The following is a 14141-nucleotide window of genomic DNA, read 5'->3' as shown; positions in this document are numbered from 1 at the left end:
GTTACAATAACCCAGGTCAGAAATCATGTTGCTTAGGACCAGGGTGGGAGCCGCTGAAGTGGTGATGCTCTGATGGTATCAACACCAGGATCTGCTGACAGACTGGGGTGGGGAAAGGAGTCAAAGAACTACGGGGATCTCTGACCCTGCAATGGAAAGGGCAGAACTGCCACCTTGAGATGAAATGACTGCAAAGGGCACAGCTGTGCAAAGTTCAACGCTGGACGTGTTAATTTGAGATTTCATGGCAACATACAAGTGGAGACACTGACTGGCAGCCAACATATCTTTCTGGAGTAAAGGAGGGAGATCGAGGCTGGGTGAGAGCAGTTTGGAAGCTGTGTACAGAAGCACCCAGATTTCATGAGCTGGTGAGGTTCCCAGGGACCTGACTGTGGAGGTCCAAGGACAGGACAAAGCCCTGGGGTACCCCAACTTAGAGGGGTCAGGAGATGGGACAGGAGGAACAGCGGCCACAACAGAGGAAAGCCAGGAGCCAGGAGCTGGTACAAATAACAACTGCAACAATCATTCAAAAGAAAACGCCCAATACCCAAGGGTCTTACAGTCACAGAACTTCAGTAACGAAATACATGCATATAGTTACAGAAGATTATGGCGGTGAAAACATTCGCATAAGCAGAAGAATGCTTACGTTAGGATAAAATTCTATGAGATAAGTGAAATAAAATGTGAGCGCAAGGAGAAAAAGCAGCAAGGAACATTTCCAACCGTTAAAGGAGAGCTTGCTCGTATCTTTTTTTAAAATGCATGATGGTGGGTGTATCCATGGTATTTAGAGCCTACCGAAAATATTTTAAAGAGTAATATAATACTTTCCCCTTTAAAAGTCAATATTTACAGCACACTGGAAATTACACTCTGTGCAAATTTTAAACTTAAAGGCAGGAAAAACACAATCCCTGCCAAGATGAGCTTGTAGACCAAGGGCTGGCAAACTCTCTGTAAAGGGGTAGGCAGTAAGTTCCGGGACCGTGGGCTCGAGGTCTCTGTCCCATACTGTTTTATTTATTTATTTTTTTAATAGCTCTTTAAAAATGTAAAAACCATTCTCAGCTCAAGGCTACACAAAAACGCCCAGAGAGGGCTTTGGCTCCCAGGCCTGGTTTGCCAACGCCCACATTACAATATAGGAAAACAAGACTGAGGCCATCTGAGGCCACGCACACATTGCTCAGCCAGTCCAGCACAGCTCCGTGGAGCACACAGCCCCGCTTCAAAGAACAAACAGGCCCATGGGCTAAGTCACTGCTGCGGCCCCACAGCTAGCAGGTGACAGGTGTCTCGCCGGGACTGGAAGATGAGCAGGGCAGGGACAGGAAGACAGAGGAGCGGGAGAGTGCAGACCAGGAAGGCAGGCAGCCAGGAGTAACAGGAGGCAGGACTGGAAGGTGCCGGCTCTGGCAGATGTGCGGGCTGGAGCCCCACCGGATGGCGGGCAGGTGCTGGGCCAGGACGAGGGGCTCAGGGCCCAGTGGGGAGCTGCAGGTGGACACTGAGTCAGCCGTGAGAAAGAGGTGCTGAGATTCAGAGGAAATCATCCACGTGAGGGAAGAAGTAGAAAAGATTAAAAAAGTAGCAAACAGAACAGCAACAGCCAAAAGGCATAATATCTGAAACGAACACTTCGCTGGATGAGCCTCAGTCAGCCAAATGCCGCAGAAACAGAATTACCCACAGTGAAGCACAGAAAGAAAAGGGAACAGAGCCCTGTGACCCCGTGGAGGTCCCATTTATATGTAGAGGTAACACATACATAACTGGAGTCCCGGAGAGGGGTTACAAACACAATATTTAAAGAAATGTTGGTCAGTTATTTCTAATTTGATGAAAATTGTAACTCACAGCTCCAAAAAGCTCAATAAACCCCAAGAGATAAACAGAAAGAAAACCACATCAAAGCACACCATAATCAAACTGCTAAAAACTGTGTGACAGAGACAATCTTAAAAGACAACAGAGAAAAAAACATACATCGCATAAAGTAGAACAAAGAATTACCATTAACTTCTTGCAAGGAAAAAAAAACAACTCAGAAGGCAGTAGAATGATATCCTTAAAATGCTGGAACTGTCAGCTTAAGAATTCAACATTCAGCAAAGCTGGCAAAATTCACCATCAGCAAATCTGCACTACAAAAAAAATCCAAGAATGTTCTTTGGGCAGAAGGAAAATAACAGATGGGAACTCAGAGCCACAAAAAGGAATGAAGGTTGTAAACAGTAAAAATGTTGATAAATACATAAAGAAAATATAATTACCTATAACAAAGATAATAACAATGTATTCTGGGTCATAACAAATGTAAAGTAAATGATACTATAAAATAAAGGTTTGGATGGGGAATTGGAAATATACTATTACCTGTCTGAGCTTCCACTTTAAGAGCCAGAAAAAGAAGAGCAAATAAACTTAAAACAAGCAGATACGAGCAGAAAACAAAAAATACTAGAGGAAAATCAATGAAACCAAAAGCTGGTTCCTTACAGAGATAACAAAATTGATAACCTCTAGCTAACTTGATCAAGAAAACAGAAAACAGACATGTTCAATGGCAGGAACTGAAGAAGGGATACCGACACAGACTCTACAGCAGAACTTAAAAGGGTGAGAAGATATTAAGAAAAACCTTATACCAATAAATTTGAAAATGTAGATATGAACAAATTCTTTGAAAGACAAAAATCACCAAAGCTCATTCAAAAATAAGAAACCTAAGTAGCCCTGTATCTGTTACAGAAACTGTATTCATACTGAAGCTCTTTCCACACACACAAAATGCTAAACCTTGGTGGCTTCACTGGTGAATTCTGCTATTTCATAAAGAATTAAAGAGTAATTCAACACAAACTCTTCCAGGAAATAGAAGGAACACTTCCCCATTCATTCTAGGAAGGGCGGGGAGGGAAAGGGAGGAGAAAAAACTAGAGCCTTATCTTGCACCACATGCCAAAAAATAACTCAGAATGGTTCAGAGACCTACCTTTAAAACCTAAAGCTATAAAAAACTACTTAAAAAAAAAAAAGGGAAATCTTTGCATTTCTTAGGGGCAAAGATTTCTCAGGACATAAAAAGCACAGCTATCTGTGTTCGTTTTGTACCGCTGCTATAATAAATTACTACAAACCCAGCAGCTTAAACAATACAAACTTATTATCTTCTGTTGGTCAGAAGTCCAAAATAATCTCACTGGGCTAAAATGAGAGTTGGCAGGGTTGCACTTCTCTCTGGTAGCTCTAGGAAAAACCCATGTCCTTTATCTTCCAGACTCAAGACGCCACACATACTCCTTGGCTCAGGGCCCCTTCTTCCATCTTCCAAGTCAGCGATGGCCAATAGAAATAATAACAACACAGGCAACAACATGGATGAACTGCAAAATCACTGTGCTAAGTGAAAGAAGCCATATACAAAACGCTACATACTGGTCGGGGCCATTTCTATGACATTCTGGAAAAGGCAAACGGCAGGGCAGACAGAAATCAGATCAATGACTGCCAGGGGCAGGGGGTGGGGAGAGGAGACTGACTACAAAGGGGCCCAACTTTTGAGCTGATGGAAACATTCTCTGTATTGTCTTGATTGTGCTTACACACTGTATGTGCCTGTCAAAATGCAAAGAATGATCCACCTAAGAATGGGGAATTTACTGTAAGTTATACCTCACTAAACATGATTTTTGAAAAAGATAAAGATGAAGCCTGCTACATAAAAGACACCAACAGGCGGTACAGGAAACTGAGAGTACCAGCAATGTTACAATGCCAAACGTTTAACATTGAAACAGCATGTCACTTTTTGATATTTTATATACAGTATATACATTTTTACTGGTGGCCATCAGAATGTATTTTTAATCCCAGTAACGAATGGTTTTTAAAACAGCATGGCAGACATTTAATTTCATACCCCCTCCCAGAAGCCTGAGCATCCCAAGAGAGAATGTGCCTCAGAGTTTTACATGTGAGACAGAGGGCATCACATGTGAGACAGGGCACATCAGATGACACATCACCTACTCACTAAGACGGTGAGAAAGACACATCATATCCACAGTGGCCTTGGAAGGAGCCAGGAAGAGCAGGGAATGCCTTCCTAACAAAAGTTAGCTGATGCCAAGGCAGATGACCGGCTGTCTTAAGAGCTAACACCACGTTTCCACATATAAAAGGAGAAGAAATGCTACCTGCATAGGATTATTTGAAAGAAAAGACTCCAACAGGAAAAAGTCCATTCCTCTTCAAATTTATCCCCTCACAATGGGTTTCCATAGAAAGCTAGAAATCAACTCGAGAGAACCAGGGATGAGAGCACACATTGTGTGTGTCTGAAGCTGACATACTGACGGTAAACTATACACAAACTACCATGAGACTGCGGAGGTGGTTAAGACAAAGGCCTGCTTCAGTGCCCTGGTCCATCTCCATACCTTTCAACACATCTGCGATTATTTAAACGTTCCAAAATGTTCACGTGTGGAACCAAGCCCATGTTTCCGGCTTACCAACTGTATTTCTCAGAAATTGGGATCTTACTCTATGTCATATTCAGAAACTTTTCGTTCTACTTGAAAGCTCTGAAACAAAGCTAAGAATAACCAGCAATCACTCGTGATGAGGATAACAGGTAAAACAATTAAAAGTTCATGCCTTGGCGGAAGCTGCACTTTCATTATCATGCTCAACAGTTAGGGAGTTTCTATACATTAATTGTTCAAATTAAGAAAACAAACAAAAAAAACAAACACTTGCCCAGGAAGAAAACTCCAGGCCCAGGCTGCTTAACTGGTGAATTCTATCAAGAATTTGTGGGAAAAAATACTACCAACCTTACACAAACTCTTGTAAAGACTTCATACATCCCACCAGGTTAGCATTACCCTTATGTCAAAGCCAGAAATTACAAGAAAAAAAAAATACAAGCCAATATTTTTCATGAATATTGACACAAAATTCTGTAACAAAGTATTAGCAAACTGAATCCAGGAATACAAACGATGGGTAATACATCATGGCCAAGTAGGATTTATTGTAGGAATACAAAATTGGTTTAACATTCAAAAAGCAATGAAGTGTAATTCACTATATTTTCAAAATAAAGGAGAAAAATCCTAAGACCATCTCAACTGATGTAGAAAAAGCATGTGAAAAAATTCACACATTCATGATAAAAAAACTCTCAGTAAATCAAGAAAAAAAACCTCTTCAAATTGATAATTTGTTTAAAAAAAAAACAACCCAAAAAACCTACAGCTAACATCATATTCAACGAATAATGAACACTTTTCCCCCAAAGATCAGGAACAAAGCAAAGACATGTGCTCTCACCACTTCTATTCAACACTGTCCTAGAGGCCACAGTCAATGCAGTAAGAAAACGAAATCAAAGGCATACATACATGAGGAAGAAGTAAAAATGTCTTTATTTACAGATGCAATGATCATGGACATAGAAATCCTAAGAATATATTAAAAAGCTGCTAGAATTTAATACATGAATTTAGTAAGGTCACGGGACACATGATCAGTATATTAAAAAATCAACTGTGTTTTTATACACTAAAAACAAGTAAAATGAAATTTTTAAAATATCATTTATAACAGCTTCAAAACACATGAAATACTTAGTGACATATTTAACAAAGTATTTGTAAGACCTGTACACTGAAAACTACAAAAACCTGCTGAGAAACTGAAGAGCTGCATAAATGGAGACGTTTACTCCACTCATGGCCTGGCAGTGTCAGCATTAGGAAGTCATTTCTGACCGAACTGATCTAGAGTCAACACAGCCCCAGTCAAAACCCCAGCACTGGGGAAATGCAAATTGAAACCAGTGAGATACTATCTCACCCTCCGATACTGTCCGTACATAGAACAACGGCAACTTACACGCTGCTGGTCAGTGTGTGAACAACCAACCGCTTCAGAAAGTTTCTTAAAAACTTAAAATTACATCTTTCTCATGACTCAGAAACTTCACTCTTAAGTGGAATTGAAGAGGAATGAAAAATATGAGTAAAAAAGGATGACATGAGAAAGTGAAGAGCAGTCTTGCTCATAACAGCCGAAAGCTGGAAAGAGTTCAAATGTCCATCAGTAGGGAAATAGATCATTATGTCAAATTCATCCAACACCACACATGAATTTAAAAACATGTTACATGAAAGAAGCCAGAGACTAAGAATACATACGTAAGGTTCTATGTACATGAACTTTAAGACCTGACAAAACTACTCTACGGGAAGGGGCATCAGAAAGCAGCTTTGGTCGTGCAGTGGGGGCGAGGAACTGACCGCGTGGAGGTAGAGGGGGACTGTGGGAATGCCCGAAATATCTTTACTGGGGTTATGGTTACTGACTGACTCGCTGACACCATAAAGTTAAGGCCACACTCAGCTCCACGTGGCTCCATCATAAACACAGTGCCCAAGAACTCAGGGATGTGTATCCATTTTGCAAAAAGCTATATAGTTCAAATTAGTACATTTTATTGTTTGTAATTTTATACCTCAGTAAAATTTATTTAAAAACTAAAAACTAAAATTAAAATCAAGTGTCCATGGTCCCCTCTATCTAAAAGCTCCTACGTCACGGGGGCAGGCTGAGGGGACCCCCACAAGGCAGCTGGGCAGCCACAACCTGGCCCAGTCTCCAGACCGTCCCTCTAACTTCACAGGTGATCCAGCGGGCATTTCAGCCAGTCTTTAGATTCTCGCTTTGTTTCGTTTCATTTCATTTACTGGTATTGTTTCTTGTTGTGTGAGTTAATGTGGAGACTTTTCCCCCCTAAATTCGGTTCTTTTCTTTTCTTCTATCACCAAATTACATTTCTATCTTTTCTATGAAGAGTACATTTTTTCCCAAGCATGAGGGACATTCCAAAAACAAACAAATTATAAAAATGTTCCCAAGTATGAAGAGGCACTACTGTGCCAGGAGCCACACACAGAAGAGCTTTGAGCTCCAGATGGAGGGGCACTTCTCCCGCCCTCACCAGCGAAATGTCTATATCTTGGATGTTATTTCATTTTCAAACTCAGCCCCAGCATTACTGGCTGCAAATGAGCCAGTTTCAAAACCATCTGCTCCATACATGGTTAAAACTTTCCCACTTAGGCCTCGCTCTCCTATCTCTGTAGTTTTTCTTCAGTACTAAGAGGAGCACAACTCCAAAGGTTTTGAAAACCCAGGATACTGGGAAAGTTTTTAGGGTTGGCAGATCTCTACCATGCTTCTCTTAGTAACAGAGGGCAAGAACCACAGCAGCTGACTCGCTGACACCACAAAGTTAAGGTCACACTCAGCGTCACGTGGCTCCATCGCAAACACAAGTGCCCAAGGACGCAGTAGACACAGGCACCAGGACACAGTCACTCTTCTGATGGAGCAATGAGCACCAAAACTGTACCAAACAGCTGGGCAGCATTTCAAGAGTAAGATCAAACATAGTGTCATAATCTCAATAACATCCGTGTAATTCAGTAAAATAATTCATGTAGAAGAAAAGGAACACTTATGCAGAGGTTGGACTTGACACAGATTCACTCACTAAGACAACAATGAGCCAAGGTCTCTGAGCAGCTGAGAACCACAAAGCCCAAACTTGGGCAGGGGGAAGAGCAAACAAATCCTTAATAGACACTGAAAATGCCCTAAAAAGGCAGAGGGAAGAAAATATTTTTACTTAGTAAGCAGAGAACCAATCTTTATCCCCACAATAATTTCTGAAAACACTCTGCACTGCTTAACAGTAATGGTAAACGACGTTCATAACGGTGATCTTCAGTCATCAGGAAACATCAAAGCGTGCTCAGCAGCACCCGTTGCGAAGAGCAGCAGAAGCTGCAACGTGCTTATGAAGGTGGGCAAAGAATGGTTATAACCTTCACCAACTCACTGCCTCACTTGAAAAGTCCTGAGCACGCGTCCTCTCCCGAGGTCAGGCGTGTGGAACGCCCACTTCTAACGGCGGAGTTCTGGCGTAACTCCACCCTAACGCTCACTCATCGTAGAAATGGGTATGTCCCAGAACCATCTGTAGAACCACTACACAGATTAAATGAATTTTTTAAAGTTTTCCAGTACATTTTGAAAATAGAACTTCTCCTGTTATTATACAGCTCTTCCACAGGAAAAAAACACTCCGCCTACAGGGAGACAACAGCAGGGCTTACTGTGGGCTCATTATCACCTACTGAAATTCCGTACTTTCTCTCACTTTTTAATTAGCTAGCAACTCATTATTCTAAGTTTCTCACTCCATCTCCATCCCCCAAATAAAAGTAAACCCTCCGTTTCCTCCGTAACACTCCCTCTCCTCCCCTGAATCCCCTGTGTCCTGCTTTCTTCCTCCCACCCAGCCTGCGGCAGTGCCCCTGGCCATGGCCCGATATCTGCCGTGGCGTCAATGCCAGTGGGCCGGTGTCAGAACCCGCAACTCTGGGAGCTGCACTGTAACCAGGAAAACACAAGTCCTCCCTTGTGCAGAGCAGTGTGGCCGAGAAACATTCACCCGCCTGGAGCCGAGACGCTTATCAGTGCTAACGAGGACAGCTGGTAATCTGCTAGCTTCCTCGTGCCAGACCCTGAGCTGAAGGGCTTCGCACACTTTATCTATCTGGTCCTCGCAACTGTCCCCTGAGATAGGTTCTGTTTGATCCCCACTGTGTAGCTGGGGGGGGCTGCAGCTGGGAGAGGTTATTAAGCAATTAATTTAACCCTGGTCACACTGCTGCTCAATGGCAGAGCAGGATCTGAACCAGCTATGATTTCAAAGCTCACATCTTTACCACACAGCAGCCGCCTCCGTCATCATTTGCTTGAGCCGCTCAAGTCCGTGCCCAGCTACTGGGGTCAACACCAAATGACTCAGGTTCCCCTACTATGCTTTCCCTGACTACAAAGCGCACATCTCACCTTCCTACAGAATGGTCATTACTGTCGTAACTTTCAAAAAGTCAGAGGACAAATCAAACCAAAGGGTATAGATTTGGAAAGCCTTCAGAATCTGCTGCTTGAAAACCACTTTAATACGTACACATGTAAGAATGTTACCTGGGGTTACAGTTAGCTGAAAGCAATGAAGCTTGTTTGGATCAGGAAAATGCACTTTGCACGTACCTGCAAAAGAAACAGCACGTCAGGAGGGTCTGGTGCTCAGCAGCCGCTCTCGCGCGGGGGGCCAGCCAGGAAGCGCACGGGAGGTGTGACGGTGCTGAGGGGTTACAGGGTAGACCAGGAGATTCACCCTCACTATTTGTTTGATGACATCTGTGCTAAAATCAGTGCTTTTTGCCATGTGTCTTCTTCCTTACAGTTTTTTACTAGTTAATTCCAAACTGACATTTTATCTTTCAACCTTTAAATGGTCCCTAAAAACAGAGACCTTTCCATTCATTTCAAGAATGATGCTATTTTACATGAAAAGAAACCATACCTCAGGGAGATGCATATATGTGGGCAAAGGCTACCTAAAAGCAGGAAAACCAGAAAAAGAGCCCTGGCCAAACCTGTGGTGTGTTCACCTCGCATCAGCGGACCCACCACAGCAGAACGGAAGTTAGAGAGCTGCGCCACCTAAGTTAGATCACACCCAGGCCACAGCACTTCTTAAAAATGTCTCCACAACCTGACCAGGAACTCAGCCCGACCTGAAGCTCTGCTGAGTTGGACAGCAACACCCACTGCCCAGGTGCACAGCACCGAGGGGTCTGGGTCAGGACAAGGAGTTCGCACAGGAGAAGGGCTACTGTGATGTGCTGCAAACTGGGCAAGCTGGCCATAGCCTCCATCCGCCTCCTTCAAACAAATGGTACAGAAGACGGGTAAATACCCAAAGAATAAATACAGAAGGAATATATGGAGAAATTGTCTATATTTTATACACTTGGAGAATATCATGCTCAATTCCTTGGGTCATCTACTGACTGTATGTCTTTCAAGCCCTGCTGAAAATATTTGCCTAGGTTTACATGGTATGAATTTTCATCAAAAATAGGACGATGCAAATTGAGCCTTGGAAATGGCCTTAGAGACCAACATCATGGATTGTGACAGATGACATGAAGGTCCAGAGAGGGCTGGTGACCAGGTCATCAACAGAAGGAAGTTTAATTCCCAAATTAAAAGCTAGTCCATGACTCCATATCATGTCTCATGTCATTACTTCAGGAACATGCCAGGTGTGGCACACAAAACCAATGCGGAACTGTCAGCGGGGTTCTCTTTTGACCAAATCCCTCAGAAAGTCACTGCAGAGCGAGAGGTAACTCAGTCTGGAGGAGTAGGAAGGAGCCTCAGAGAGTACACTGTCATTTCCCTTGTTTCAGAAAAAAAGAAACCAGAAGCCGGGGAGTTCAAGGCTTTCGCCCAAGCCGCACAGTTGAGAAGTGTGGACTAACGTGCATAGGCTTCGTGTTTTCTAGTCTTTGCCTGAAAAGATACGCGCATTTTTCCAGAGAGGCGACTGCAGCAGAACCACGAGAAGGGCTCGGGAGGCGCGTCACCAATTCCAGCCAGCACCACTCGCTTGTTGTTAACGCCTAGTGCTCTCCTTTGGTTGTTTACTAAAGGTGCGGGTGCAGAAATCAGCCCCTCTCATCTAGACTGGCCCAGCAAGAATAAAAAATCATTAAGACAGATTAAGAAACAATAAACTCCTGAAAAGAACCAAACACTTGCAGCTAAAAACAAGTCTTAAGTTCTAATAATGACAACAAAAGGTTACAAGTCGGGTTCTGGTTTCAGTTCAATGTAGGGGCTGTAACAGAACTGCAGAATTAAACTGTTCCTCTATTGGTACGCAAGGGCTAAGACTTTCAGAGAATTTCCATCTATCTGGAAGAGATGTTCTTCACTTTCTGAGAGCAGAGAGACTTCTATAAAGCCGCGTGCACAGAGCTCCAAACCAGCTCTGAGTGGCTACCAAGCAGCACAGCTGTGCGGCAAGTTCTCGTGTTTGCCTTACTAAGTATTTTAGAAAGGTTATTGATCAAGTAGTAAAGATTTAGTTTTTGGTGGCTTGGTTCCTCTTTAGACTGAGGTGCATAACAGTGGAAAGCCTGGCTTACTTGTATAAACTGACATATTTCCCCCCACTTGGACAGAGAGAGTGGGTCGGGAGAAAAAGAGAAAAGAAGGCTGTTAACACGTAGCTTTTAAAATCTGACACCGTGGCTGTAAGGGCCAGAAGATGGGTCATGCCTTTTCAAACCAGTTATTTAGTTAAAATGCTCGTTTGAAAGTCAATTACAGTTTTACTGTTCTTAAACCAAATTTTTAGATAAAGTTAAACTATACAGGCGAAAAACCAACAATCTTTGTAAGGTTCACATATAAGGACAAAATGAACCATGTGTAAGTTGGAAGTTTTCTGTGGTCTTTGATTAAATGTCTGCATTTTGTATAAATGTTCAAGCTGAGGGGCCGGTGGGAAGATATGACGGGAGTGGGAAACAGAAGGATCAGTTCATTTTACTTTTTTATTAGATTATTACATAACCTGAAATAATGAGCCCATCACCCAGCGTCAACATTTCGCCCGTCTTGCTTCATCTGCCCCACCCACACACACCGTTACTTGTTTTCCTGGAATGATTTAAAGCAAACCATCTGTAAATACTTTAGTAGGTGGAAAGACAACCTTTTAATAGGATCCCAAGATATTTCCTTCTAGCTCCGACTAGGAGAAAACTTTGAAGTCAAGCAATCCAGTGACTTAAGACTTTTTCTGACTGAAACCCACACTAAGAAGCATATTTCATAGCACAGCCCACTATACTCATACATAATACTATATATTAAAAACAATTTTTCAACAAACAATGTGTACTTACCCTTCCACACTGATCACACAACCATTTAAGGGTTGCACCCCACAACTATCTTTCCAACTTGAGGTGGAAGTGGGATGGGTCCTCTGTCACCCTGTCAGATGGGCCCCCACATCAAACTCCCTGGAGCGCTCGTCCAGACTAGGAGACTCACGTATGAAATAGTTCACTCAGCAATAAATATCCTCAGCCTCAGGATGAGTTTTAACCAAGTAAATGATTAAAGAGTTCTAATTCAAAAAAATACTAAAATGGTCGAAGCTCGCAGACTTCGATGGTCTTATAATATAAAGGACTTGGGAAGGCATTAACCAGAGGGGGGAAAAAAAACCGCTGACACACATCACCAGTTAAGCGCCTAGTAAGTGCGCTGGCTCACAGGCGAGGGCGGCACCATCAGCCCCGTGTGTCTGAGCAGGAAGGACAGAGCAAGCCGAGGGGACCTGGAGACATGAAGTCAACATGGTTTTCCCACCTCATGCACAAAGATCAATTAAAATATGCACTTTCTGGATCAAAAAGGTGATATTGTAACTAACAAAAATAGGACCATCCATCATTGATTTCTATACCCTTTCACTCAAAGAGGACATGGGACAGAATGCTGTACAAGAGATACAAACCCTAACCAGACACACCCCGGCTACAATTAAGCACCACTGAGTCACATCCAGAGAGACAATAAACACCTCCTTTTCAGAGCCTCGGAAAAAACTCTGCTACCTGTTTGCACAAAATACGTGTTTATTCCTAACATACATAAAAAAAAAGCTTTTTCCTATGCAAAGTTATTAAAACATAAAACAAGCTTCTCCATGCAATCATTTTACAGCATTTAATGTGTGATTGGGGACGCTGTACTTACAAGGTAAGTTAGCTTCAAGTTCTGCAACCTCTGTAGAAACAAAGAAATTAGTATTAGTGTTAGTGTCAGTTACTCCACAGAAAATCACCAGCTCCAGACTGGCAACCCCCCCACAACACTGAAGGGAAAATGAATACACTAAACTAACGGGAATCTACAGTTGGTCTAAAGTTTAGATTTCACGCCACGAAGCTGCTTTCAAATACACAGAGTGACGTGCAGGACGTCAATAAGTGCAGTGAAGGGCCCTTGAAAACTTACTTTAGTACAAATGAAAATCGTTAAAAATTAACACAGAAATCACTTACAGGTAAACAGTCACTAAAGCATTTTTGAAAATCCTGTTCGCCCAAGTAGTGGAACTGCTGCCCTCCAAATCTGATTTCTACTTAAACCTGCGTCTTCCACTTTTCCCAGATCTGTCTTCCCGTGAGGGCTCGCCCAGTTTGTGCTTGAACTTTGCCCTCTCCCCACTGCGGGCCGGAGTGCTGCCCAGCTGTGCACGGTGATGCCGCCGCAGTCCCCTCCTCACAGCTGCATTCCTTGGCACCCGCGCTCTCCTCCAGGGCCTCTTCTATCAGTCACTCATTCAGCGTTCGAGCCCGGCACCCCTCTGCCAGGATAAAGCCACAAATCTCCCACCCATCCCACTATTAAAGAGCTGAGGTCTAGGGGAGCACCCAGAAATGACCAGGCCGGCAAGTCGTCAGTGCCTCTGACATGACATGACATAACATAACACGTTCTGGGTCCTGAGAGCACGGAGACTCCCTCCAGCTGCAGAGACTCAAGGGAGGAGGAGGTTTTGGGGGCTGGGCTTTAAAGACCAAGTAGAATCCAGTCCTGCAGAGGCGGGGAACAGGGTACTCTAAGGAAATAAGTCAGCAAGGTGCAAACGCACAGAACACAGACAAGCACAGACACCAGAAGGCGTACAGTGCAGCCTGAGCATTGGAAAACAAAGCCGAAAAACAGGGGCAGGAGGGTTGCGGGCCCTGAGTGCACAGTTGAGAATTCTAAACTTTATTCTGCAGCAATAGGGAACCAAGGGAGATTTCTAAACAAAAGTTTCTATGCTTTGCTTCAAGAGGACAACTTTAGAAAAGGCAAAGCAGAGGCCAGGTGACCTGTGAGGCGGGGGCTCTGACAGGCAGTAAGGACTCTGGCAAAGGCAGAGAGAGTCAGGGTACCTGACAGCAAAGAGGATGAAAGGATCTGCCACCTGTGTGGGATGGGGGAGGAGTCAGAGATGGCACCGAGGGCTGATGTCTGGGGTGAGGGTGTCGAGGGCAGGAGAGTTGACGTCTGGGTACATGACCAAGGCTGGGGGGCCCTTGAGAGTGATGCCACCAGACATCATGAGACTAACAAAGGGGAGAGACCAGTGAGAAGAACGAACTTTGGCAGAAAGCACAGAGGAC

The 14141-nt window shown here is 43.5% G+C and overlaps 1 protein-coding gene across 3 annotated transcripts in view; it reads right to left on the bottom strand.

Annotated features, from left to right (window-relative positions):
- The window catches only part of UBE2F (ubiquitin conjugating enzyme E2 F (putative)), a 49051-nt gene that overhangs the window by 22281 nt on the left and 12629 nt on the right, over positions 1 to 14141 (bottom strand). Inside the window, exons 3-4 of one of the 3 annotated variants that reach the window (XM_074364611.1) lie at positions 12721 to 12750; positions 9079 to 9144 (exon numbers count right to left, since the gene is read on the bottom strand). The exons of 1 other annotated variant lie outside the window; for it this stretch is intronic. In XM_074364611.1, coding sequence (XP_074220712.1) covers positions 9079 to 9144; positions 12721 to 12750 — 96 coding nt within the window. The remainder of the gene's footprint in view (positions 1 to 9078; positions 9145 to 12720; positions 12751 to 14141) is intronic. One more of the 3 variants, XM_074364612.1, reaches the window with a different exon arrangement.

Source organism: Camelus bactrianus, chromosome 5, assembly GCF_048773025.1.
Source record: "Camelus bactrianus isolate YW-2024 breed Bactrian camel chromosome 5, ASM4877302v1, whole genome shotgun sequence".
Classification (NCBI taxonomy): domain Eukaryota; kingdom Metazoa; phylum Chordata; class Mammalia; order Artiodactyla; family Camelidae; genus Camelus; species Camelus bactrianus.
Note: the sequence above shows the minus strand (reverse complement) of the source record. Positions and strands in the feature narration are given on the sequence as shown.